The sequence below is a fragment of the Antennarius striatus genome, chromosome 16 (assembly GCF_040054535.1).
Source record: "Antennarius striatus isolate MH-2024 chromosome 16, ASM4005453v1, whole genome shotgun sequence".
Taxonomy (NCBI): domain Eukaryota; kingdom Metazoa; phylum Chordata; class Actinopteri; order Lophiiformes; family Antennariidae; genus Antennarius; species Antennarius striatus.
In genome coordinates this window covers 19,138,642-19,162,935 of record NC_090791.1, presented here as the reverse complement: position 1 = coordinate 19,162,935, position 24,294 = coordinate 19,138,642, and the positions used below count along the sequence as shown (strand labels likewise).

The window sequence follows — 24,294 nt, the reverse complement described above, 5'->3', positions numbered from 1 at the left end:
GATTCTGCCTGTTAGAATTATGCAAAATGTAAAAGCACCTTGGGGGGCAGTAGTTCTGTTGGGAGAGCAGGTCGTCCATTGATCACAGGATTGGCCGTTCGATTCCAGCTCCTGCATAGCCACCTCGGAGTGTGATCTGACAGGCGGAGGTGTCAGCTCACCTACCGAGCACTGCAGAGGCGCCCTTGAGCAATGCACTGTCCCCCTACAAGCTGCTCATTTGGGGGCGCACCTTTATTAATCTTGCATTTCTCCAATGCAAGATTTATAAAGTACATTTCTTTTTTCTTCTTCTTCTTCATACAAAAATTAAAGAACACAAATGATAGCCATGTTTCATTCAAAAGACCAAAACCTGCTCATTGATTCGGTACCCGCTTCTTCCTCTTTCACAGGTAATAAGATTGCTGGAGCATATCCCAGTGAACTTCAGGCTTGAGGCAGTCGGAAAACTCGGGCAGAACCCACACAGACACGGGGACAACATGAAAACTCCACACAGAGTGGGATGCAAACCTGTAACCGTCTTGCTGTGCAGCAACAGCACTACCCACTGTGCCAAAAATGCACATCGTTCCTGGTGATGTACCTTTCCCTTAAAAAAAAACCTCCAACTCAAATGCACAAGTATAACCCGAAATAGACAAACTGTTGAAAACAATGTCTTTGGAGTTGGTTCTGCAAAAGTGACTGTTGCTCATCCCCATACTGTAGATGCCACAGACATTAATGTGAAATAGCATTTAAATACCATTCACAACATTCAGCATTTTTTATCAGCCACTAAGATTTTGGGACCAACTGAATGAGGCCCAATGAGGACAAAAAGTGCTTCTGAAAAGACACAATGAAGTTGGTCGTCTTAAATGTTTAGCGTAACAGATAAACAGTTCCCTCTGCTGTGTTGGAGGGAAGTGGAGTCAGGCTGACAGGTTTTCAAACTCACTCCTTGCTATCTGTCTGCGTCATTCTGAAAACCTGCCAGTGGACACCGGTGCAAAGAGTCCAACTGGGGGGCCATGACACAAATCAGGACCACGGATGTTTCTCTAGCAAACAGTCCAAAAGGCACTATTTTCAATTTTGAAAAAAACGAAAGACAACTCTTTACTCTTTGCCTTTGATTCCCTTTCACTCATCATACATTTCATCTTTGATGAATTCCAACCCTTCAAGCAAGTTTTGATCGTACACTAATTATTCAGTTTATGAATGACATGTAAATAGAGAAACCTGTCACTTCACAAAATGATAACAAAACAAAAAAAAACCCTATTCTGACTGTGTTCATCCACATCCCAATCCCATCACACCTGTCTGTGTACTGCTAACACACAGTATTACACAGAAGACAAATGCTGATGAAAACAACTTCCTTCCTGGAGTCACAGTTAATGACAGATATGCCTGTCTGTTTCTTTTGTGTCAAAGCAGACTAAATGTTACAGTGGTAGATGCTGTCCCCTGCTGTTTGTTAATAGTATTTTTGACTGTTGCTGAAATTTTATTTAGTTTTGATCTAGCTGTTATTCCAACAGTTTTATTTTTATATCTTTCCAGTTTTTACATTGAACACAGTGTGCACTTCACTTTCTCTGCATCTTTATTTGAAGCATTGCTGATGTTAACAACATATTTACTTCATTTTTTGACATTACATTTTCATAGCTAACAGTTAAGCAGAAATAGCACCACAAGTTGCCAGCATTGAAAATTAATTTATGTCATGAGTTCAAAAGTAACCAAAAAACACCCTTCAATGCCTCATCCATTGGAACCATCAACCATGATAAAGTTATTTCTGTGATAATGTCCCTGTTGGCGTAGAGCAGTGAAATTTATTTTTTATTGTTTAAATCAAATAAAACAAACGGCTTTTGAAAAAGTAACTTGTGCACAAATCATGATAACCTTATTTCTCTCTTTAACATTTCTTTTGTTTAGCAAGCTCATTTTTCCTCACACAAAAGCACACAGTTGTGGTGTTTCAAAAACAACTGCCAAAATCACATAGAAGAGCATTATAAGCTCAAGTCCTGCACATCAACAATTGCATACAAATAAAAATAAAAGCAACAGGCCTCAGTTATTATAAATCTGACACTTTACATTTGATCAAATAATAATATATTAGTTAGCATAGAATATTTATTTTATTTTACTTCAAAAGAGTATCTGACCCTCAGAGGATCTGCTGAGAAAAATTCCCTTAGACAAATGTACTGTAGTTTGCATAGATGCTCTTTCTCCAACATAAAGCACAACAATTCATGGCCTCCACAACGAGCTTCCTTCTCTTCTCATCGGTGCGCCTCTCAAAACTGTACATTAATGAAAGAAGTAATCAACCAAAGCATGTTAGTAAGATTCCCTTAGAGCACGTTACAGGGAAATCACCACAATCAAACTAGATATGACAAAAACATGACAAGTGCATATTTTTGGAGTAGGGACAAAGCCAGAGAACCTGGAAAGAACCCACGCAGACGCGGAGAGAACATGCAAACTCCGCACAGAACAGGACTGGAACCGGGAACCACCTTCTTGTGCAACGACAGCGCTACTCACTGCACAACTGTGCCACCCAGGTAACAACAGTCCATCATTAAGACCCCAGATTCAGTAAATTCATGTCATTAAAGGCTATGATGGCATCGGCTCACATGTCCAAAGAAATCCAAAGCTTATCTTTGTTGCGGAGGATAAGTTCATTAGAGTAACCAGCCCCACAAAAAGCCAATTAACAATACCTCAGATTAGAGCTTACATGAATGCTTTACAGAGTTTCAGTGGTCAGACTTTTCAAATAAATCAACACTAAGAGCTGAGAAACACAGGGATTGGACAGCAGTAGGCTACAACCACCGAAAAACAGAAGAACAAACATTTGCACCTCCAGGCCATTTACTAATGAGGAGACTGAAGGTGCTCTGTATTGGATGACTGTCAACATCACATAGAAGAGCACTGACAGCCCCAGTATACTAGAGGCTATTTACAGTCAACTTTATTGTCAAATGTACCGTATATGCACGGCATACAGCACAGATGAAATTACAGACTTCTCAGACTCACAGGCAGTAAAAAAAACAAACACAAAAGAACCGCTCTAGCGAGAGAGAGTAGCCGCCATCCTATCCTATCCCAAATAGGTTTGTCACGCTGCAACCCAACAGAACCCAACTGAACCCAAATACCAGGGCAGGAGTTCTGGAGATACAGAAAACTGGACAGTTCCACTAAGAGTTTCTGCCAATGGAGGTAGGTTAGGGGATTCTGGTTGCTGGTGCTTTGGAGCTCTCTATCAATCCTGTTCAGACATAAATTTAGGGCCAGGGCCTGTACTATTCTGTGGTGGATCTCCGCTGCGCATAATCCGTGACATACCATAGCCCTGGGGTAGTAGTGAAAGCATTGTCATGCATATAGGTGTGTGCATGGGGGTTTTCCCTGTGGGTTCCTCCTTCTGGGTACGGATTGACCAGCAAATAAGGCAATATTCATAGGTACATTCAGGGCCATATGTACTCAAAGTTGCCATAACAATGTCCACATTGCAGTCAAAGGGATGGAACCAGTGAAGTTGACACAAGACTACAAAAGCATGTTTGTTTTTTACTGGAGACACTCAGTACAGTGCCTTCGATCAAGAGGGGAAAAAAAGTTATTGTTCAACAAATTCACTATAAAATTTGAAGAAATAAACAAAAGAACAGATCTGTGCAGATTGGAGGCAGCGTCAGGCATCTGTGAAAACAGACCAATACCACCACAAATGTGGCAGTGTGGCTACAATTCAAACTAGGAACAACAAACTGTGTGAAAACAATGATGAAGAAAACAGTCAATTGAGAGCACATTCAAAACTTCAATAATGTAAACTGAAAAGGCAAGCTCCACAGTTTACCTCTAAAATTAGATCACTAAAGCAAAGAACCCAAAGGCTGGGGAGAATGTTGCGCTGAACTATTTTGATTAAGTCTTGTTTAATCTGACAGAACAGCCTCAAGGCCCTCTGCAAGTCCACAGCAACATATTAATCATCACCAACAGAGGAGAACAAGAGCAATCCAAGATTCATCTTCAACACGGTAGCTAGGCTAACATAACACCCTTTTATTCCCAGGGGTCTCAGCAGTGACAGTTTCATGATCTTCTTCCATCTATCCATTTTCTTGAAGACAAGATGTTCACAATCATCTTGTCTACAGCCAAGTGTTCACCTTACGTCACAGGTCTGCTGGAACCTACCCCAGCTGACTATGAAGGGGAAGGGTATACCTTGGATGAGATGCCAGCTCATCGCAGGGCAACTTGAAAATCAAACACACACTCACACTTACAGACAATTTGATGTACCAGTTGAACTAAGTTACATGTTTTTGGAGGGGAGAAGCAGCCGGAGAACCGAGAGAGAACCCATACGGACATGGGAAGACCATGCAAACTGTGAACAGAAAGAAGTTGAACCTTTGCTGTGAGGTGACAGCGCTATTCAATGTCCCACCGTGCTGCCGAGAAAAACTGCATGTTTGCCAGTCATTCATCTGCCAGGATTCGGTAGTTGTATGCATTGTCCCAGAATTTTCAGTTTATCACATTTCCACTACCAGTCACTACCAGTATGTCCACATTGGTACATTTCAAAATTTGGTGATTCAAGATTTGTCATATTTGAAATGAAAAAAAAAAATTACATTGAGAGACCATTACCTATGGTTTGCAAGACATCCTCCAAACACAGACAGACAAACCGATGGACCAATGCATAAATAGACATGGATCAACATAGCAATGACTATCGCTCATCAGTTCGTGGGCAGAGGGATATAAAATACTTGCTAAAGAAATGGGATAAAGATTCACCTCTAAGCATGGTTACCCACAGTATTCTGCCAAGCAGCTTAAGGACAGTGCTGAATGTCCCCAGCCAGACCTGAACCTCACTGAGAATCAAGACACATCTTCAGGTAAAGGTTTCTCACTGATCCTAATCTGGTCTGACAGGATAAGAGGATGTCCATTGATAGACAGTTGACTGAGGAATGGAAATTGTAGTAGCTACTTTAGCCTTACAGTGTTTAATGAACAACTTTCAGTCCTGAAAACTGATTGTTATGCAAGCATTGGAGTTGTTTTTGTTTTCACACACCTTTCACGAGTCTCTTGTGATTTTCACTTTAGGGGGCAATGACAACTGAGAGAATGTGCATTGTCACAAAGTCTACCAGACAAGGTGATGAAAGATGCTAAGTCCAGGTGACTTAATGGGAGTATGTTTCCTCTGCCACAGCAAAATTCAAGTGGAGCTTGTTGCCACCAGTGGACTGACTTCCACAAGACAGAGACGAGTAAATAATCTGTCAGAATGCATCCAGTCACACCTGACATGGCTCCCACAGCCTGTGGACACTGTCCCTATAACAACACAAAGCCACACATACCATACACTTTATTTTTTTTAATTTTTAAAATCATGTTTATTCATAAAAGCCAGATAATCACGTTGACATAAAATCCAAAAGAGACGATGGATAGATAGATTTTAAATTTTTTTTAATGTATTTTTATTTATATACTTTAGTGATCCCCAAAGGGGAAACAGCAAAAAAACAGAGCGAATACACGTACAAAGATGCCACACTCTCGTCTATTCCTCTCACAAACTCTCAAAACGTACCCGTGGTTAAATCATGGTTCACAAAAGCAAAAGTGGCAAAAGTGTCACGTGTTCATTCAAGTAAACTTGTATGACTGGGGTTTCAGCTCGAATCCACTGACTATGGTCTTATTGCTATATGTAAACAACTCTGAGACAGCCACCCAGTGATCCAGAAGGACGGTCATCCTTTCCTTCTTTCTGTTAGAGCCTCATCTACCAAATCCAGACAGATATCTGCTGTGGCCTGACAGCAGAAACATCCTCCACCAGAAAGTCTGATGATCTCAATGCAGGATATGTTTAAGTGAGTGCACAGCTAGCTCTTTTACCGCACCATAAATAAAAGTAGACCCAGGCAAATACATTTTAAGCCTTTATGTTAGATTAAAGAACACAAAAACCTCAGAATTAAAAAATAAAGTGCAAAAAGAGCTGAATAATCCTTTTTCTCGTAAATTAAAGACATCCCAGCCTAAAGAACCGAAGGCCTCCACTTCAAGCAAAAAAACATTAACATGTTCAGAAAGCATGAATAAAAACTGGCTCTTTCAGGGGAAAAATGCAAACAGAATTTTTTTCATGAGAGAAAGGGGCATGTGGCCTGACAGTCATCTACTTGTACACAAGTAACCTTGTACACTTGGTGTGCCTGTGCACACCTTGTGGTGGTCACCTTGTAGTGGTCACCTTGTGGTGGTCACCTTGTGGTGGTCACCTGGTAGTGGTCACCTTGTAGTGGTCACCTTGTGGTGGTCACCTTGTGGTGGTCACCTTGTAGTGGTCACCTTGTGGTGGTCACCTTGTGGTGGTCACCTTGTGGTGGTCACCTTGTAGTGGTCACCTTGTGGTGGTCACCTTGTGGTGGTCACCTTGTGGTGGTCACCTTGTGGTGGTCACCTTGTGGTGGTCACCTTGTGGTGGTCACCTGGTGGTGGTCACCTTGTGGTGGTCTCTGTAATGTTGTTGAAAGACACCACTGGACTTGATCAGCATCTTTTATTGCTGCATGTATGTCCTCTCCTCTTGTGTGTGTTTCATAGTGGAGTTACACTCAGCAAAAAGCTCCTTATCTTTGTGAAGGAACCTGACACACACATACACAAGCTACAACTCATCAATGTCCACAGATATGCATGGTGCTCGCTCTGTTAATGTTTCTGATTTTGTGGTTGCTGTTGAAGCTGACATCGGGAGTTTTTCCACACATCTCATTTTTCTGTTTTCCCCCAAACAAAATGTCAACAACAGCTTTTAAGCACTTCCTCACAACAGTCCCATCACTACAAGATGTTTTATGTTGCCCCCATCCCCACCATGCCTTTAGTGAACATTGGTTTGCATTTTTCTCGGTCATTTTGCCCTCAGCTCGGACTTCAAGAGATAATTCTGCGCAAAAGATCTGTGCTTTGTTTCATAGTGGTGCTTCATGTTACCACTTTTAATTCATGCTACGTGTTCAGACCATATGAAGTAAAATGGTTTTGAACTGCCTGATGAAGGAATAAACATAAATTTGGTCCACTCATTGTTAACCAGCGGTTTTCCTCATTAACCTCCCTTCATTTGGAGCTCTGCTGTCTCCCTTCCTCTGTGCTCCTGTAGCGGTAAACTCACAGTGGCAGCGAGCTGTCTCACTTCCTGGTACGCTGACAGAGCAGGTAAACAAACAAACTGATTGGTTGAACTGAGTGGCGCTACTACCGTATTAACTGGAGGAGCAGCGCCCGCCATCTGTAGCCGTGACCATCAGTAAAGAAAATCTACTCTCGTGAATTTATCATGGAGTGGTCACAGGTCTGGACAGAACCACCACGCGGTCCGGATCCGGACCGCGGTCTGCCATTTGGTGACCCCTGCTCTATGGAGAGAGAGAAAGAGCGACAGAGAAGAGGGGGGAATAAAAGCACACCAGATTTTTTTCCCTAGTCACACCGGTGCTCCCAAATATAGTCGCACAGATAAAAATTTGGGTGCATATGCGACCAAAATGGTCGAGCCCTGCCATTGCAGGCAGAAATTAGCTTTAAAAAGAATATTAATTTCTAAGCTCTGATACAGCCAGCAATCTGTAGAGTAACTTGCAAATACAGTATATAACAAGAGCCAATGCAATCAGACACTGCAACATCCTGCGACATCCCTGAATCCAAAATTTTACCTTGACCCACTTGCATAGGTCAAAGATCAAAGCTAGTGCTCCGATCTACTGTCATGGATCAAAGCAGTAGCTTTGATCTACGGTCTTACACTGACCTACTTCCCCGTCTTTCTATCTTATCCAGTTCCTGAGTGTACAAAAGTTGAAATTTTACCTCGTCCTATTTTTCTCAAGGTCAAGGCCATCACCTCATTTTCATCCCCTTTGTTGCCTGAGTAATGTGCTTTTTGATTCATCTTTCTATCTGCAACGGTTGCAAAGATATTTGGTGGACTAACGGATGGACAGACGAACACACAAACGCTGACAATTACAATACATCACCGCTTTGAAGTGGGATGAAATAAATTCTCGTATCTGCCCCACAATTTAATGGGAACTTTCCACCTTCATTTCAGCTTTTTTTTTATATAGAATGAACTCTTGCTTAGGCTGCATTCAGACTGGCAGGCAAATTTGATTTTTAGCCCATCCAGATTGAAAGCGGATGTAGTCTGAACAGTCACAAACCACATACAATTTTTTCAAGACGGATTGAAACCACTTTCTGGAGGTAGTTTCCAATCACATTTGGACAGATACATCTCTGATCAGCTCCAAACACACCGATCGGTCTTTACCTTCTGTGATATCTCTCTACGCACCGCAAGACCCAATGCACCAGAAGAAAGAAAACACACAATCTGGTGTGTCTGAGACTTTCTCCACCTCTAGTAGACAGTTATACCGCCAACAAACTAAGGTAACAACCTCCTTGTTGTTGCCGCCTTTGCAATTATATGACCTCAAACACTACTAGCCACATGCTACACACTTCTAGCAACTTCTGTGGAAATCTGTCTGGTGATTTTTTTCATGGACATAAAAAAAATACATTATTGCCTTAGCAGAGGTATCAAAAGATGTGAAATTGAATTCTTGTATTGTCTTGTATTCATATCTGTGACTTATTTCTGTAATAAAGTTTTGATGGATTGATTGATTGATTGATTGATTGGTAACCTACAGTGTAGAAATATTGTTGGATACAGTCTTTATTACCTTTATGTCTCATTTGTTCCCTTTACAAATATGAACCACACTTCTGCTGTTCGCCTCAGAATTCCATCTACTTGTTACACAGGGTTATTCTGCATATAACTGCTCTGTACATAAGACTGAACTTAACAAATGTGATCCATCAATCTTGTGTTACGACTCATAAATATGGATATTTCTCCGGGTCTTTTGTCTGACATAACCCTCCACACCATCCCTCCCTGTGTCACACCTACCTGGTCTTAATCGTGGGGTTCATCCTGAGGGGAAACAGTCCCAAGTCTATGTCTTGGCTGTCGGGGTTAAACTCCAGGGCACCTGAGATGTAAATGAGAAAGTAGTCCCAGAGCTCTGGCAGCTTGTTGGAGGACAGAATCATGAGCGAGTCTTTCAGGCTGTTTCAGGGAGAGTAAATGATGACTGCCCGTGTGTGTTGGAACCCGTTCCTTCAGTCTGCCTTTAAGGGCTCCCCCCACCCCACCCCATCCCCAGCAGTCCATTCAGCACTCACATTTAGCTGACTGAGTCCCCCTCTCAGGACATGATACAAGAACAAAATGACTTGCCTTCCAAATCGCCCTACTTTCCTGGGATCACTCTCTTTTCATCTCATGTGGGTTTTTTTCCTGGTAGAGGTGGTTGTTCTAACTGGTGCTGTTGGTTAGTTCTTATTGTCCATCAAGTGTTTGTTGTTTATCTAGTGGGCTGCTCCTTAGCATTGATGACTCCATAGTAAAACCGTCTACTTTTTTTGTAACTGTAATCTAAAAATAAATTTGCTTCATCTCTGAGGTTTAATTCTGAGCAGCAACTGATGCAGTGAAAAAGAAAAGTGCAAGATTTTATTTTGAAAGGAAGTAGTTTGGACAAAAATAACCCCACAATATCATAAATGTCAAAAAGGTAAAAGGCAAATCACCTCAATTCAACCTAAATCGACAACACATGACGCGAAATCGAGGTTATCCATATCATCATGATCCCGACACATGATGCTGGGATTAAACCCCATAAAGGTCACCCGGTCAATCCAGCCTGGCCAAAAAAAAATCAAAAGACCATGAATAATTCCATGTTTACCACAGGACACGATTCATGTGGAAATCATCTAAAAATCCTAATTTGCTCATGGATAGTTCTCTCTGGCTCTGCACCAGAGGGACCCACGGCTGTGGACTCACTAACTTTTCACGTACCAGTAAATGAGCGACAATCCGTCGAAACGTTCGAGCTCCCTTCCCCGCTGTTTCAGCAAAGACATGTCCTCCAGCACAGGTCCGGTCCACGTCCACAGCGACACGTTACGGGAGGACGACCCACAGCTGCTGTCCACAGACGCATCACTCCGCTCGGATGCCCCGGGCTGTGGGGCCGTGCGCCCCCGCTGACTGCGTGGATGTGTCAGCGTTCATTTCCCTTCAAATCAATGAGACCGGTAACATGACGGTCTGTAAATCCACTCTAATCTCACGGACACGTGGGCTGTTTTCCCTGCTGACTGACCTGAACCCATCCATTTGACAAAATTCCTCTGTGTGTGTGTGTGTGTGTGTGTGTGTGTGTGTGTGTGTGTGTGTGTGTGTGTGTGTGTGTGTGTGTGTGTGTGTGTGTGTGTGTGTGCGCGTGCGTGCGTGCCCTGGAACATGTAGACCTCCTGTGGAGGACAGCTGCTGAGTTCAAGTTCCAATTAAGAAAACCAGGTCAAAGTCCTTCACCAGCTTGGAGGACCTGGGAGTCTTGACAGCAGGCAGGTGAGCCTCAAAGGCTCTGCATTACGTCATTCTAGTTTACCTGGTTCTACTCTGCAGACGGTCCAGCCGCCTTACAGGAACAGAGCCTCCTTAGCGTTGTCGTCACCAGGTCTGCAGTGATGGCGGTCTCGGTCGTGGTGGGAGCAGGATGTCGTGGCGAGGTTGGCAGTCCAGTGGTTAGGTTGGGCCGTTGAGCTTTGCAGCTCTTGGAGTGGGCCCGGGAGGAGTGGCAGGGGTGGAAGGAGAGGAAGCACAGGAGGACGGAGCATCAGTGGAGCGGTTCACAGGGCCGGGAGAGGCCTGGGACGAGGAGCCGGGAGTGGTGGGGGAGCTGAACCAATTGAAAAAGCTGTTTAGTTCATTCGCTCGTTCACTATTCCCTTCAATAGTGCTACGCCCTTTCCCGTGTCCGGTGATGGTTCTCAACCCATTCCCACAAACAAAGGTGGTTATAGTTTTCTTTAGACTTAATGTTTTGCTGTTTGGTGTGGTTTTAAAACATCAAAACATTCATAAAATTCAACTAAGCCAAGTTAGAAGAAAAGCAGTTGGATGAATAATGAGTCAAAAATTCCTAAATGATTTAGATAGATAGATAGATAGATAGATAGATAGATAGATAGATAGATAGATAGATAGATAGATAGATAGATAGATAGATAGATAGATAGATAGATAGATAGATAGATAGATAGATAGATAGATAGATAGATACTTTATAAATCCTGGAGGAAATTGCACATATCCACTGCTCAAGCATCACATAATGAACAAACGCTGGACAAACAACAAGGAAAAAAAGAAACACTGACACCACAGGACATACCACAAGACAAACACCACACTTACAGACACATGCAGCACCAACAGGACATTTACTAAAATAGAACTAAAATATAAACAGTATAAAATTAAGTTAAGTAAAATAACAAATAAAAATAAAAAGTGAAAGTGAAAATTAGCAGGAGGCCCACATGGTGGGTAAGGTACACCCTTCTTACAATGTAAGGCATGTCACTATCTAATATCACTACATTTTCACAACACCTTGGCCCCACTACACTGCAGCACAGGCTGACATCCCATCTCCTCCCCTCCATTCAATCATATGCTGACCTCGCCACCCCCCCACCCCCGGCTCCTCCTGAGATTTTTCAGTTTATCCAACATAAAATAAGTCTCCTTGCCTCCTAAACATATTAAACAGCAACTGTCTGCACTGCAGATAAATTCAAGACATTCCTTCATATCAAATTACAGTGATGGGCTTCATGAGGACAGAGGTGCACGGCCGTTAAAAACAAACAAACAGTAAACTGACAATGAAGTTAAGTGAAAAGATTCCATAGCGTACATGTCAATAATAACGTTTGACATGTTACAGAAACGTGCATGGTGTTACTCCTCACGCTGGTTTCTGAAGGTAGAGTTGTTTCTACCAAACAAATCTTTGGAGTTAAGTTTAAACCCACAGAAGCAGAAATCAGAGTGATTATTTTGTCTAATGACTTAAAGCCTGCAATATTTGAAGAAATGAAGTATTTTTTCAAATGAAAACATACAGATTGAAAGATTACAGATTACATGTCTCACAATCAGCTCATTGATCAATCACACTGGCAACAATTCTCCTTCAGGAAGCAATACTGATAAGATACTGACGTACACAACACTAACAAAGGAGAGCACTGTTGAAAGAAGTTATTTATCTTTAAAGTTCAATGATTTAAACAGATAAATCAGTGTTTCCGAAGAAAATCACTAAATGGCTGCATAGTATAGAGAATTTATTTGTGGTTTCCATGTCTTTGCACAGTGATTGGTGTTTTGTGTTAATAATAAAACCTTTACTGATTCACGAGGTTCAAGGCTGCAATAAAAACAGAACACAACAACTTGAACACGGCTTGTCTGATATCTCCTCTCTTATTACTCTGGAGTTCACGCCCCCCTTCTCTATTGTATTAACGTCACACCCTTTTTCTTCTCTGGCAATGCATAATGGGAAGAATCTTCTAGAATGTCTGATCCAACCCTGTGAGCTTCAGGAAAAACATTTCCACATGTCTTGCATGGAGGGATTTGTGTCTGAATATTGGTGCAGCTCTTGAAGCTGAATGTTGGGGTGCAGCCTTGAACCGGCCTCTCAGAGAAAGTCCAGGGTTCACCTCATCTCATCTGCTTCCTGCAGCCATGAGGTCACCTGCCAGGAATTCATCTGCAATATGCAACAAGAATCAATGCAGTCAGAGACTGCAACATCCCGCAACACCCCTGAATGAAAATTTTACCCTGACTTACAGTACTTGAATAGGCCAAAGATCAAAGATAGTCTTGTATTTCCTTCTGCAACAATCATTTTCTCAATCTTTTGTAGATAAATTTACCATAACAATCTTTTTCACCCGTTTAGACAGGGCTTCTTGTAAGTAAGAATCTGCACTGACTTGGGTAAGACCGTAGTTCAAAGCTAGGTCAAAGATCAAAGCTAGTGCTCTGACCTACTGTCATTGATCAAAGCTAGTGCTTTGATTTTACCCTGACCTACTTGGATAGGTAAAAGATCAAAGCTAGTGCTTCTCATAGATCAAAGCAGTAGCTTTTGATCTAGGGGAAGTGTATGACAATATTCTATTCTAGTAAAGCTGGATAGGACCAGCCCAACATTCATAAGACATGAATGTCCAGAAAGCAAACCTATAGCAATATACAGTAAGTACTAGCCAAAGTTGGTTTTAGTTAAAAAGCTGTGTCTGAAAGATTCTTTTAAAGCAATTTTAAATGGACTACAGTTAGAAGATGGTTCCATAAGAGAGGAGCCCGATAACCCAGGTTTGGAGACTCTAGGGTTCACAAGTACCCCTGCATCCTGGGAGCACAATGTTCTGAACAGGTATAAAGACTTTATACCTGAGAAAGATTTGAAATCACGACTTTTAAGGTTAGCCAGTGCAGAGAGACTAAAATGAGAGAAGTAGGATCTTGAGCTATTATATATAGCTCAATAGAGTGTCCCCAGGGACTAAAACCATACCTGGCTATTTTTGAAACAAACCGATTGATTGATTCACTTTCTGGGATACCCAAATATGTACCTGGTATTGCTGTAAAACATCAAAGGAAATCAATAACATTTTACATATTTCTGTGCACACAGATTCGATCACTGTCTGCAGAGTTTGCATGTTTTCCCTGTGTCTTCCTGGGTGCAGTCTGGGTTCTTCAGCTTCCCCCCACCTCCAGAAATGAGCCTATCCCAGCTGACTCTGGGCAGGAGGCGGACTTCACCACTGATAAATCGTGCATTCATCACATGGACACATAAAAGACAAACAACCACCCACACTAGTGTATTACTCTCTACTAAGGGCAGTTGCAGTTTGTCGCCAGTAGGTAGCACCAAATAACAATAAAAGATCAGTCAACCTTTATTTATATAGCGCTGAATCATGGCAACAGACATTTCAAAACGCTTGAACAGACAGAAAAACCCAACCAAACCCTTCAGAGCAAGCACAAGCGACAGTGGTGGGGAGAAACTCCTCCATTGAGGAAGAAAATCCATGCAGGACCCAGACTCTGGAGGGTGGTCATCCGCCTTGACCGGTTGGGTGGAAAAGGAAATATACTGGGGATAGAGACAGGGCAAGGAAAAGAGCGAGACACAGAGAGAGGCCAGATAGAATTTGCAGTCCAAGTTGTGTTGTAGTTGTTGAAGTGGGGGCGGGATTTCCAGTCCTTTGGATTTCCTATCTTCCATAGTTATTCTTCACCTGTTGAGCAGAAGCACACAGCGGCAGTTTTTGCATGAGTACACGTTAGTACATGGCCATAAGTCCTATCGTGAAACTACATCCAAGACGAAGGAGATGGTGCTGGAGTTCCGGCGGGCACCTCCCTCTCCACAGCCAGTGATCATCGAGGGCAGTGAGGTGGAGGTGGTAGGAAACTATAAGTACCTGGGACTGCAGCTAGACAGCAGACTGGACTGGTCACTCAACTCGGACTGTGTGTACAAGAAGGGGCAGAGCAGGTTGTATTTCCTGAGGAGGATGGCCTCCTTCAACATCTGTCCTAAGCTCCTTCTCATGTTCTATCAGTCCGTAGTCTCCAGTGTGCTGTCATACGCCATTGTGTGTTGGGGTGGGGGGGCCAGGAAAAGAGATATGGACCATCTGAACAGACTCATCCGCAGAGCGGGCTCAGTGGTCGGGCTGAGCCTGGACTCTGTGGAGACACTTCTGGAGAGCAGGACCATGTCTAAAGTAAGGGCCATCATGAACAACACCAGCCCCCCCCTGCACACCACCTTCTCCCAGCAGAGGAGCACCTTCAGCGGCAGACTGCTGTCACACAGCGCCTCCACAGAGAGGCTGAGGTCCTCCTTCGTGCCCTGTGCCATCAGGGGGTACAATGACTCTCTCAGGAGGAGCAGGGGGGAGGTGGCGAGGTCAGCATGCGGTTGAATGTTGAATGGAGGGGATGGGATGTCAGCCTGTGCTGCAGTGTAGTGGGGCCAAGGTGTTGTGATGTTGTGATATTAGATAGTGACGCCTTATATATTAGATAGTTGTGATATTAGATAGAAAATAGATGCTGTGATATTAGATAGTGATGCCTTACATTGTAAGAAGGGTGTACCTTACCCACCATGTGGGCCTCATGCTAATTTTCAATTGCACTTTTTATTTTAATTTGTTATTTTATTTTACTTAATTTAATACTGTTTATATTTTAGTTATAGTTTAACATATGTCCTATTAGTGTTGCATGTGTCTGTTAGTGTAGTGTATGTGTTGTGGTATGTCCTGTGATGTCAGTGTTTCTTTTTCTCCTGGTGTTTATCCAGTATTTATTCATTATGTAATGCCTGAGCAGTGGATATGTGCAATTTCCTCTGGGATTAATAAAGTATCTATCTATCTATCTATCTATCTATCTATCTATCTATCTATCTATCTATCTATCTATCTATCTATCTATCTATCTATCTATCTATCTATCTATCTATCTATCTATCTATCTATCTATCTATCTATCTATCTATCTATCTATCTATTATCATCATGTTAATGGAACATTGGAGGCCTGCTGATTGGTGCAGTTAGGAAACCATTCTCCCACATGCATCTCATCAATCCATCTGCATTCCACGAGCCTCTGACATCACAATGTACTGGATTCTGGTTAATAACATTTTTAAATGACTCACAGCCATTGTTGGATAGGGGCTTCTACAAGACATTTTGTTCTGACTGCATAAATAATTCTTAGATAGCTTGAGCAAATAAATAAATGATGAAATCTGCATAAGATCTACCATCCATCAAAGTGTGATTGAGATGCAAGCAATATTCCAGATCTACTGATTCAAAATATCAATCATTTATAAGGGTAAAAAAATATTCAACCTTCTAAATTAAAAGAAAAAACAAATGCTACATTAAAATTGAGATTAATTGAGAGACAAAATCTTGAGCTAGAAATGGGGGGAAATATTGCAATTAACTATCAGACTAATAATGAAAACCAAAGAGGCACCAGGTTCAGGGATAGGTCGAATGGGTTTCAAACATATGAAATGGTTTTCAAACACACTAAACTACCCTAGCAGACAGGAATAACACATCCAAACTCAATATATACTGCTCACAAAAATTGAAGACACACTTTTTTAACTGGGCCTGGCATGAAATCAATTAAACCTGTCTGATAATATTCTGGTTGGTTCAGCAGTTGAGGGCATCGTTAATCACTTTCAGCTGTATTGGTGTTCATGAGATTAACAACAGGTGCACTACAGTGGCAACAATTAGAAAACCCTCGAAACAGGACTGGGTTCACATGTGGAGGTCATCTCAAGTTTCTCCCTCTTGATCTTTTCTGGCTGGTTTTCCACTCGTGCTGGTTTTGGCTTGAGTAACCATCTCTACTGGCAGTATGAGGCGATTCCTTAACCCTACAGAAGTTGCACAGGTTGCCCAACTTCTCCAGGATGGCACAGCCACACGTGCTGCAGCAAGAAGGTTTAATGTGTCTCCCAGCACAATCTCCAGAGCATGGAGGAGATTTCAGGAGATTGGTGGTTATTCTCAGAGAGCTGGACAGGGCCTTAGAAGGTCCTCAACCCATCAGCAGGGCCGATGCCTGCTCCTCTGTGCAAGGCGGAACAGGCTGAGCACTGACGGTGCCCTACAGAATGACCTCCAGAGGGCCACTGGTGTGAATGTCTCTACCCAAACAATCAGGAACTGGCTCCATGAAGGTGGCCTGAGGGCCCAACGTCCTGTAGTGGGCCCTGTGCTCACTGCGCAGCACCGTGGAGCTCAACTGGCATTTGCTCAAAAACACCAGAATTGGCAAACCGCCACTGGCGCCCTGGAGACGAGAGCAGGTTCACCCTGAGCACCTGGGATGGACGTGAAAGAGTTTGGAGAAGACAAGGGGAACGTTATGCTGCCTGCAACGTCGTTCAACACGACAGGTTTGGTGGTGGGTCAGTGATGGTCTGGGGAGGCGTATCCATGGAGGGACGCACAGACCTCTACTGCCTAGGAAATGGTGCTCTGACTGCCATAAGGTATCCAGATAACATGCTTGAACCCATTATCAGACCCTACGCTGGTGCAGGAGGTCCTGGTTTCCTACTAATGCATGACAATGCCCGGCCTCATGTGGCAAGAGTATGCAGGCAGTACCTGGAGGATGAGGGAATTGAAACAATTGAATGGCCTTCACGATCCTCTGACTTAAACCCAATAGAACATCTGTGGGACATTATGTTTAGGTCCATTAGGTGCCGCCAGGTTGCTCCTCAGACTGTACAACAGTCAGGGATGCCCTCATGCAGATCTGGGAGGAAATGCCACAAGACACCATCCGTCGTCTCATTAGGAGCATGCCGCGATGTTGTCTAGCATGAATACAAGCTGGTGGGGGCCACACAAGGTACTGAAAAGCATTTTGAGTTGCAGAAATTAAGTTTTTGAAAAAATGGACTAGCCTGCCACATCTTCATTTCCCTCTGATTTTAGGGTGTCTACACAAATGAGCCCTCTGTAGGTTGAAAACTTTTATTTCCATGAAAAGACTTGGCATCCTTTTGTTCCTAAGACATTGCCCTGTCGTTATTTGTAGAGATATCCAACTTCATATTGAGATCTATTGGATCTAATGTGTTTCTTTTAAGTGTTCATTTAATTTTTATGAGCAATGTATATACAAAATAGTAGTTTGAGCCTGACTTGTAGCCGTGGATGTGGAGCGGTCACTGTGATGGGGGACATTTAAGACCTCAAAGGCTCATAAGACTGTTAGAGTCTTGAAGTTCAAAAGTGACAAATATTGTGGACAATAAGTAGGATTTTATCATTAAGTAGTTTGAAATGCAGTTGCTGTTGACTCTTACAGGAACTCTGGGCTCAATAAATGTATGAGTTTAGTTACAGGACTGAACCAGCAGATCCTGTAGCAAATAAATACTCTTGAGGCTTTATTTTTATCATTTAAATTTATTTAGTTTTCTGTTGAGATAGAAATAGTTCTCTATCATGGGACAATTACATAAATTGATGCTCCAGGGACCACTCATGATATTATATTGTGATAGCGACATTAGGTACAGTTTTAACAAGTTTACTTAAGCAGTCATTTACAGGTTGCAACTTTTAATCTTAACGTACTGTAAACCGTAAGATTTAAACTGCAAGACTGGTTCAAAATCAACCACCATTATTGGAAAGAAACACAATTGGACAACACAGTCAGTTATCTAATCCAGTCAGTGTTGTTCTTTGAGAGCAGTACAGAAGTTACAGCAAGGTTCAGGAATGTTAGAGAAGAGGCTACAAAGATGTGGAAAAGCCTGACTCAGGAAGAAATACAACTACATGTCTATATTATAGAATGATAGCAGGGTCTGCTTCACTTTTCCTGGTCTGTATTTCTTTCAAATTGATGGCCTCTTGACTACAGGTAGAACAAGTTCCATAGTACATTCTCCAAGTGTCGCCATTCAGTGGCATTCAGTGAGGAGCAGCACTTCCTGTTCGTCAGGCTGCACACTTTGTCTCTGTAGTTTCAGGTCTGATTAAAGAAGAGGGACTGGCAGACACAAGACAAGAGGTTCACACACACACACACACATGCACACACGTATGCGCACACACACACACACACACACACACACACACACACACACACACACACACACACCCACACACACACACACGCACACACATGCACACACACACGTACGCATGCATGCACACACACACACACATGCACACACACACACATGCACACACACACACATACATGCATACATACCAGTTGTAGGTGTGGTTCTTTGAGCAAAGACAGACTTTTAAATGAATTCCAGAGGAATGCACAGAGGTGTAGGAATGTGATGTGATCTCACACTTTCTGCAGTGTCACCTTAAGTGGAAGGTCATTGGTTTTGCTTTCCAAGACCTCCCTGTGCTCACACAGGGAGGTGAATGAGCAGGTATTACTGGGCTTTAATCTCTGCTCCAGTGGTGTTGCAAACATGTAATGTAGTAATGGCAAATGAAAATAGAAATAGTACGCAAATTACTATTCAAGTTCTATCAGTATAACTTTGTTATCATCATGTTATTGCTAATATATCTTCAATGAATCTGACTGGACAAAAAAAACACAGGAAGATATATCAGGATATAGATATAATACCAGTTTATATATGTTATCAAAACCATAATTCTTTGACAACAAAAGTTGAAACAATCAAAAAAGATATACAGATATTTATTATATGGTATAATGATATCAGCAATTTTCAACCTGTTGAGTCTTTCGATTGCTAGTTGGTACCAGAAGCTGCTAAACATACAGTATGTGGTGAAGTATTATTCGCTAACAGGGGCAGATTGACAATAACACTCCCACTTCACTGACACCCCGCCTGCATTTAAGGGACATACATTACATGTGGTGTACTGGCGTCACAGCCAGAGTGTACCCTGTACTGAAGATGAATGAATGAAGCAACCTCCCACACCTGCAGAAGCAGAATTTTTCTGAAAATGGAAAAATAGAAGTAGTAAAAAAAATACTATTATAAGAAATCATGAGAGGATCTGATGCATTTTTGCAGCAGTGTGTGCAGTACTCAGGTTTTCTTTGTTCATGCTTCATGACCTCAGCTCAGACAATGAAGGCGAGGGGTGTGTTGCCCGATTGCCATCATACCATTCTAGTGATGTGAAGTATGCATGTGTGCGGTATCATTCTGATGTGTGATTGGATGCTGCTAACATGAGCTGTGTGTATGTGTGTGTGTGTGTGTGTGTGTGTGTGTGTGTGTGTGTGTGTGTGTGTGTGTGTGTGTGTGTGTGTGTGTGTGTGTGTGTGTGTGTGTGTGTGTGTGTGTGTGTGTGACACTCCTGTCATTGAGAACCTGTTTCTGAATACACCCTACACCTGCTATACTTCTGTGAAACTTCTGCTGCCCAGAGAAAATAATGCTTGAACATAATGTTGTTCCCTCCATTTTAAAATGTAAACTGTTTCAGTTCAAAGACTCATGTAAATAATAAGTATACTTCTACCCATTTAAGCTGTTAAAAGCATTAGGAACGACTTCTTAAAAGTCAAACGTGATTCATTGATGCTGAATCCTGCTCATCATCGCAATGTGCTTTCACATTTTATCACTCTGTGATAAATTCATTTTATACTACAAAATGTTTTTTGTGTAACATGTATTGGCAAAAATAAAATTTTTGCGAATACGCTCTGTGGTGCGCTGGCGATGTGTCTGGAATCTACCCCGCCCCTCGCCCATAGCCAGCAGGGTCATTGGTTTGCTATCCAAGACCAGGGTGTGACGACAGGGGGGCTGCTCCAGTGGTGGTCCAAACATGGAATGTAGTAATGGCAAATGAAAATGCACAGATATCATGAGCCATTTAGAAACATGATTACGTTTTATCTGCATCTCATCAACAAACAATATGACAAAATGTCCTTCTGACCATTTATTTATTGTACATCTTTGTGAAATCGTCCACTGCTTCTGTGAACCTAAATCTTTAGTAAAACCATTTTAAGCACTAAAGCGGTTAGTCCACATGAAAGAAAAAGAAAAATCTGAAGAATTTTTGGAAAAAAATAATCAAAATTTCACCTATCCTGTTTTAGAAAGAGGATACCTCTGAATGAAATGTAAATTTTGAAATAAAAATTTAGGTATTGGAACCTAAATTTTTTTTTAGAACATAACCTTTAATAGTTCTTAAAATGGCGACATTTTTATCATATATTTTTGTAACTTAAGCATTTTTTATCTCAAATGTTATCAACATAGTTAGCACATAGTTCCGTTTTATTTTATATTCAGTTTAAATGTATATTTCCTTTAATTATCTGTCACCGTAACTTCCAAGAATATAACGCAGTGAGGAATGAAGTCAAAGAATGGACCTAAGGCCTCTGCCTGAGATTATCAGATAGATTTTGACTCATGAATAATCCACTTGAAGGGTGTGTGAGTGGTGGCCTGCAGGTAAGAGGCAGCTGGATATGTGACAGTTCTGTGACAGGCATCACACAATATCACACAGACATCTGTGACATCATGCTGTGTATTAAAGCCACACATTGCAGTCCAATAATAGTCATGTTTTGCACTAAAGCAACAAATTATAACACACTCACGTGTAATAATTATATTGTTGCATGAGCACATGGCAATGTCACACTCAAGTTATTTTGAAATAAGTGTAAATTTTACAGAAATAAGTCTTGTTACTGCAAATCAAGCTGTCAGCCTGGGAACTTTTGAAAGATATTCAAACTTTTTATTGTTTTAGTGAAGCATCAGCTGTGTGTGTTAGTTACATTTAACACAGTATCCAGTGAAACAACATTCACAGCAACTGTAACAATCCACCACCATGACACCACCCTGAGCAGCAATGCATCTACAGGGTTGTGTGTCATACCTGTCACACCTGTTGTGAAGCACCTCCTCTACGCAGTAAAACCTTGGTGACAGCCAGACACACCTTAAATCTACCAAGGTCACACCTCCCTGGGGAATGTGGACTATGGGCTAAACAAAGACAAGAATGCATTTCCTTCTTGACAAAGTCGTACCTTGACACACTCACCTGTGAGGTATGACTGAAACATAAACACTTGTCCACATTTTCAGTGCGACCCTCATTCAGTAGGTTGTTGTAAACATACATACAAGCAGCTTTCTGTCGTTGTTTGCAGGCATATATTTTTAGACGTTAAATAAACGATAATAGTGTCCCACTCACGCTATGCTCACAAATGGAGAGGGAATACTCTGCCAGAGAGCTGCATCGGGCCAGGCTGGAAGGGAACAATGACTTTTGGTTAACTATGTCAAAGACAAACAGCTCTTCGATCAAGACTCTTAGACCATCTTAGCTTTTCTCCCTTGCATGTCAGACTGCATCTGTTTGCTGTAGGATGTTAAATAGATAGCAAACTTAACCATTATAGCTAACCATTGGCCAATCAATAAACCAATCAATTTTATTTGGATAACCCCAAATCACAAAGTGTATTTGTCTTAGTGGGCAATCAAGACATCCCCAGTCCTCAGACTTGATTTGTTTGAGGATCAACTCCCAAACAAATCCAAGAGGGAAGAAGAAGGATGAAACTTCGGAAGGAGTCTCAGAGAAGGGATCATCTTCCTGGTAGCATCCTGATCAGGTGTGGAGACATTCAGTCAGTTTTCCATTCAGAGTTTTCCAACTTTTATAGCTACGTTAACTTCAGAAATGTCTTTTTCTCCTTCAACAGTACTTTTATTTCTATTTAGTTTATTTCTACCATGACTTTTATCTGCACAGTGTTCACACCTCTATAGGTCTGCTTGTCCAGTGCTTCTTCATCTCAGGCTATAATAATAAGTGCTACAAGAATGACAAGCAGCTGAAACCCTGCTGACATTGCAGTACAGCAGCTCTCCTGATGCAGAACTCGTCCTAAATGAAGCCTTTACGAGCCTGTCCTGATGGCTAATGGAGGCGTGTGCTCATGATCAGAATGCTGCCGTACCTGTTGAACAGTCCAGCTCCACGCTGGAGCCATAGAACAGAACCTGGTTCAGCCTCCCCAACCACACCCAGCTGGAATATGTCTCCTGTCATCACCAAGACAGACCTGTGCCATATCAGCATCACCTGAAGAAGTTAGCTTTAGTGCGCTTGACAGAAAAAATCAGATCAAATTCCAATGAAGCAGATCCCTGGAGCCATCATTATTCATGATTGTTAAAGAAAAACGTCCTTATGCTGTATTTATACCATAAAAGTAGCATTTTCTGTCTAACATCTCATTAACTCGGGGGTTTCTGTGGCACAGAAGCAGAGTGGTTATCTGCTTGTCAGGTGGTCGGGGGATCGATCTCCAGACCTGCAGGCCACATGTCAATGTATCGAAGATCCTGAACCCAAGTTACTCCCAATGGCTGTTTTCCATAAGACAGCTGGGATAGTCAGCAACCCTTGTGACCACCAACAGCAGAAAAAGCAGATAAGAAGATGAATGAATGAATGAATGCATGCATGAATGAATGAATGCATGAATGAATGAATGAATTCTGAAATACGTAGAATGTCCCATACTGTACCATGATGCAAGTAGCTGGGACCCTATAAAACTGATCAAACTGCGCATTAATAGTAATAATGATAATAATAATAGTCATTCAGGCAGTCAGTCATCTTCAGATTTCCACCACTATATCCGCCGCAGCGGGTCACGGGGAGCCGGAGCCTATCTCGGCTGCATAGGGCGTGAGGTGGGGGACACTCCGGGCATGACGCCAGTGCACCACGGAGCCACACATAAAGACGGACAACCATGCACACACACACTCATTCCTACAGGCAATTTGGAATGGCCAATCAACCTCCAGCGCATGCTTTTGGAGGTGGTTGGAAGCCGGAGAACTCGGAGAGAACCCACGCAGACACGGGGAGAGCATGCAAACTCCGCACAGAGCGGGACTCGAACCCGGGTCCGCCGTGCTGTGAGAAGGCAGCGCTAACCACTGCGCCAGCGTGCCGCCTGTATAATAATAATAATAATAACAATAATAATAACAACAACAATAATAATAATTATTATTATTATTGTATTATTATTATTATTATTGTTGTTGTTGTTGTTGTTGTTGTACTTCTTGAAGCACTTCCTTGTCACTCGCTGTATTCTGTAGGTGCTGGACCACCTGACTGGGCTACTACTGAACCCCAGACTGTAATTCAGTTATAACACAATACTACTGTACTTTCTTTCGACACCTACAAGAAATGTCTTCACAATCAAAATACATTATTGATCCCCAGGAGGACTTTTGGTTCATTGCAATGCTGCCAGCCACAAGGAGAATTTGAAATGGAACAAAGATCTGTTGACTTTGTGAACTAAGCACAGGACCATGGAAAAACTTACTTGCCATTGTTTGTGATCACAGCCTTGGCTTATTGTTCCAGCTCTTCCTTTGAGCTGATTCCACCCTTTCCTAACAGAGGCCCTGGCTGACATCCCAGATGTGCAGTGTTCCATTCCAACAGAGGGATGGACAGAATAACAGGAACGTTTCACTCTAGGTCCTCAGAAAGCTTTAACTCAGAACAATGTTTCAGTTCCTGGTG

General features: G+C 42.2%; 1 protein-coding gene across 1 annotated transcript in view; it reads right to left on the bottom strand.

Annotated features, from left to right (window-relative positions):
- The window catches only part of si:dkeyp-72e1.9 (syntaxin-binding protein 4), a 70,685-nt gene extending 60,445 nt beyond the window's left edge, over positions 1-10,240 (bottom strand). Inside the window, exon 1 of the mRNA XM_068336862.1 lies at positions 10,055-10,240. Coding sequence (XP_068192963.1) covers positions 10,055-10,119 — 65 coding nt within the window. The 5' untranslated portion in view covers positions 10,120-10,240. The remainder of the gene's footprint in view (positions 1-10,054) is intronic.
- Between the last annotated feature and the right edge of the window lie 14,054 nt (positions 10,241-24,294).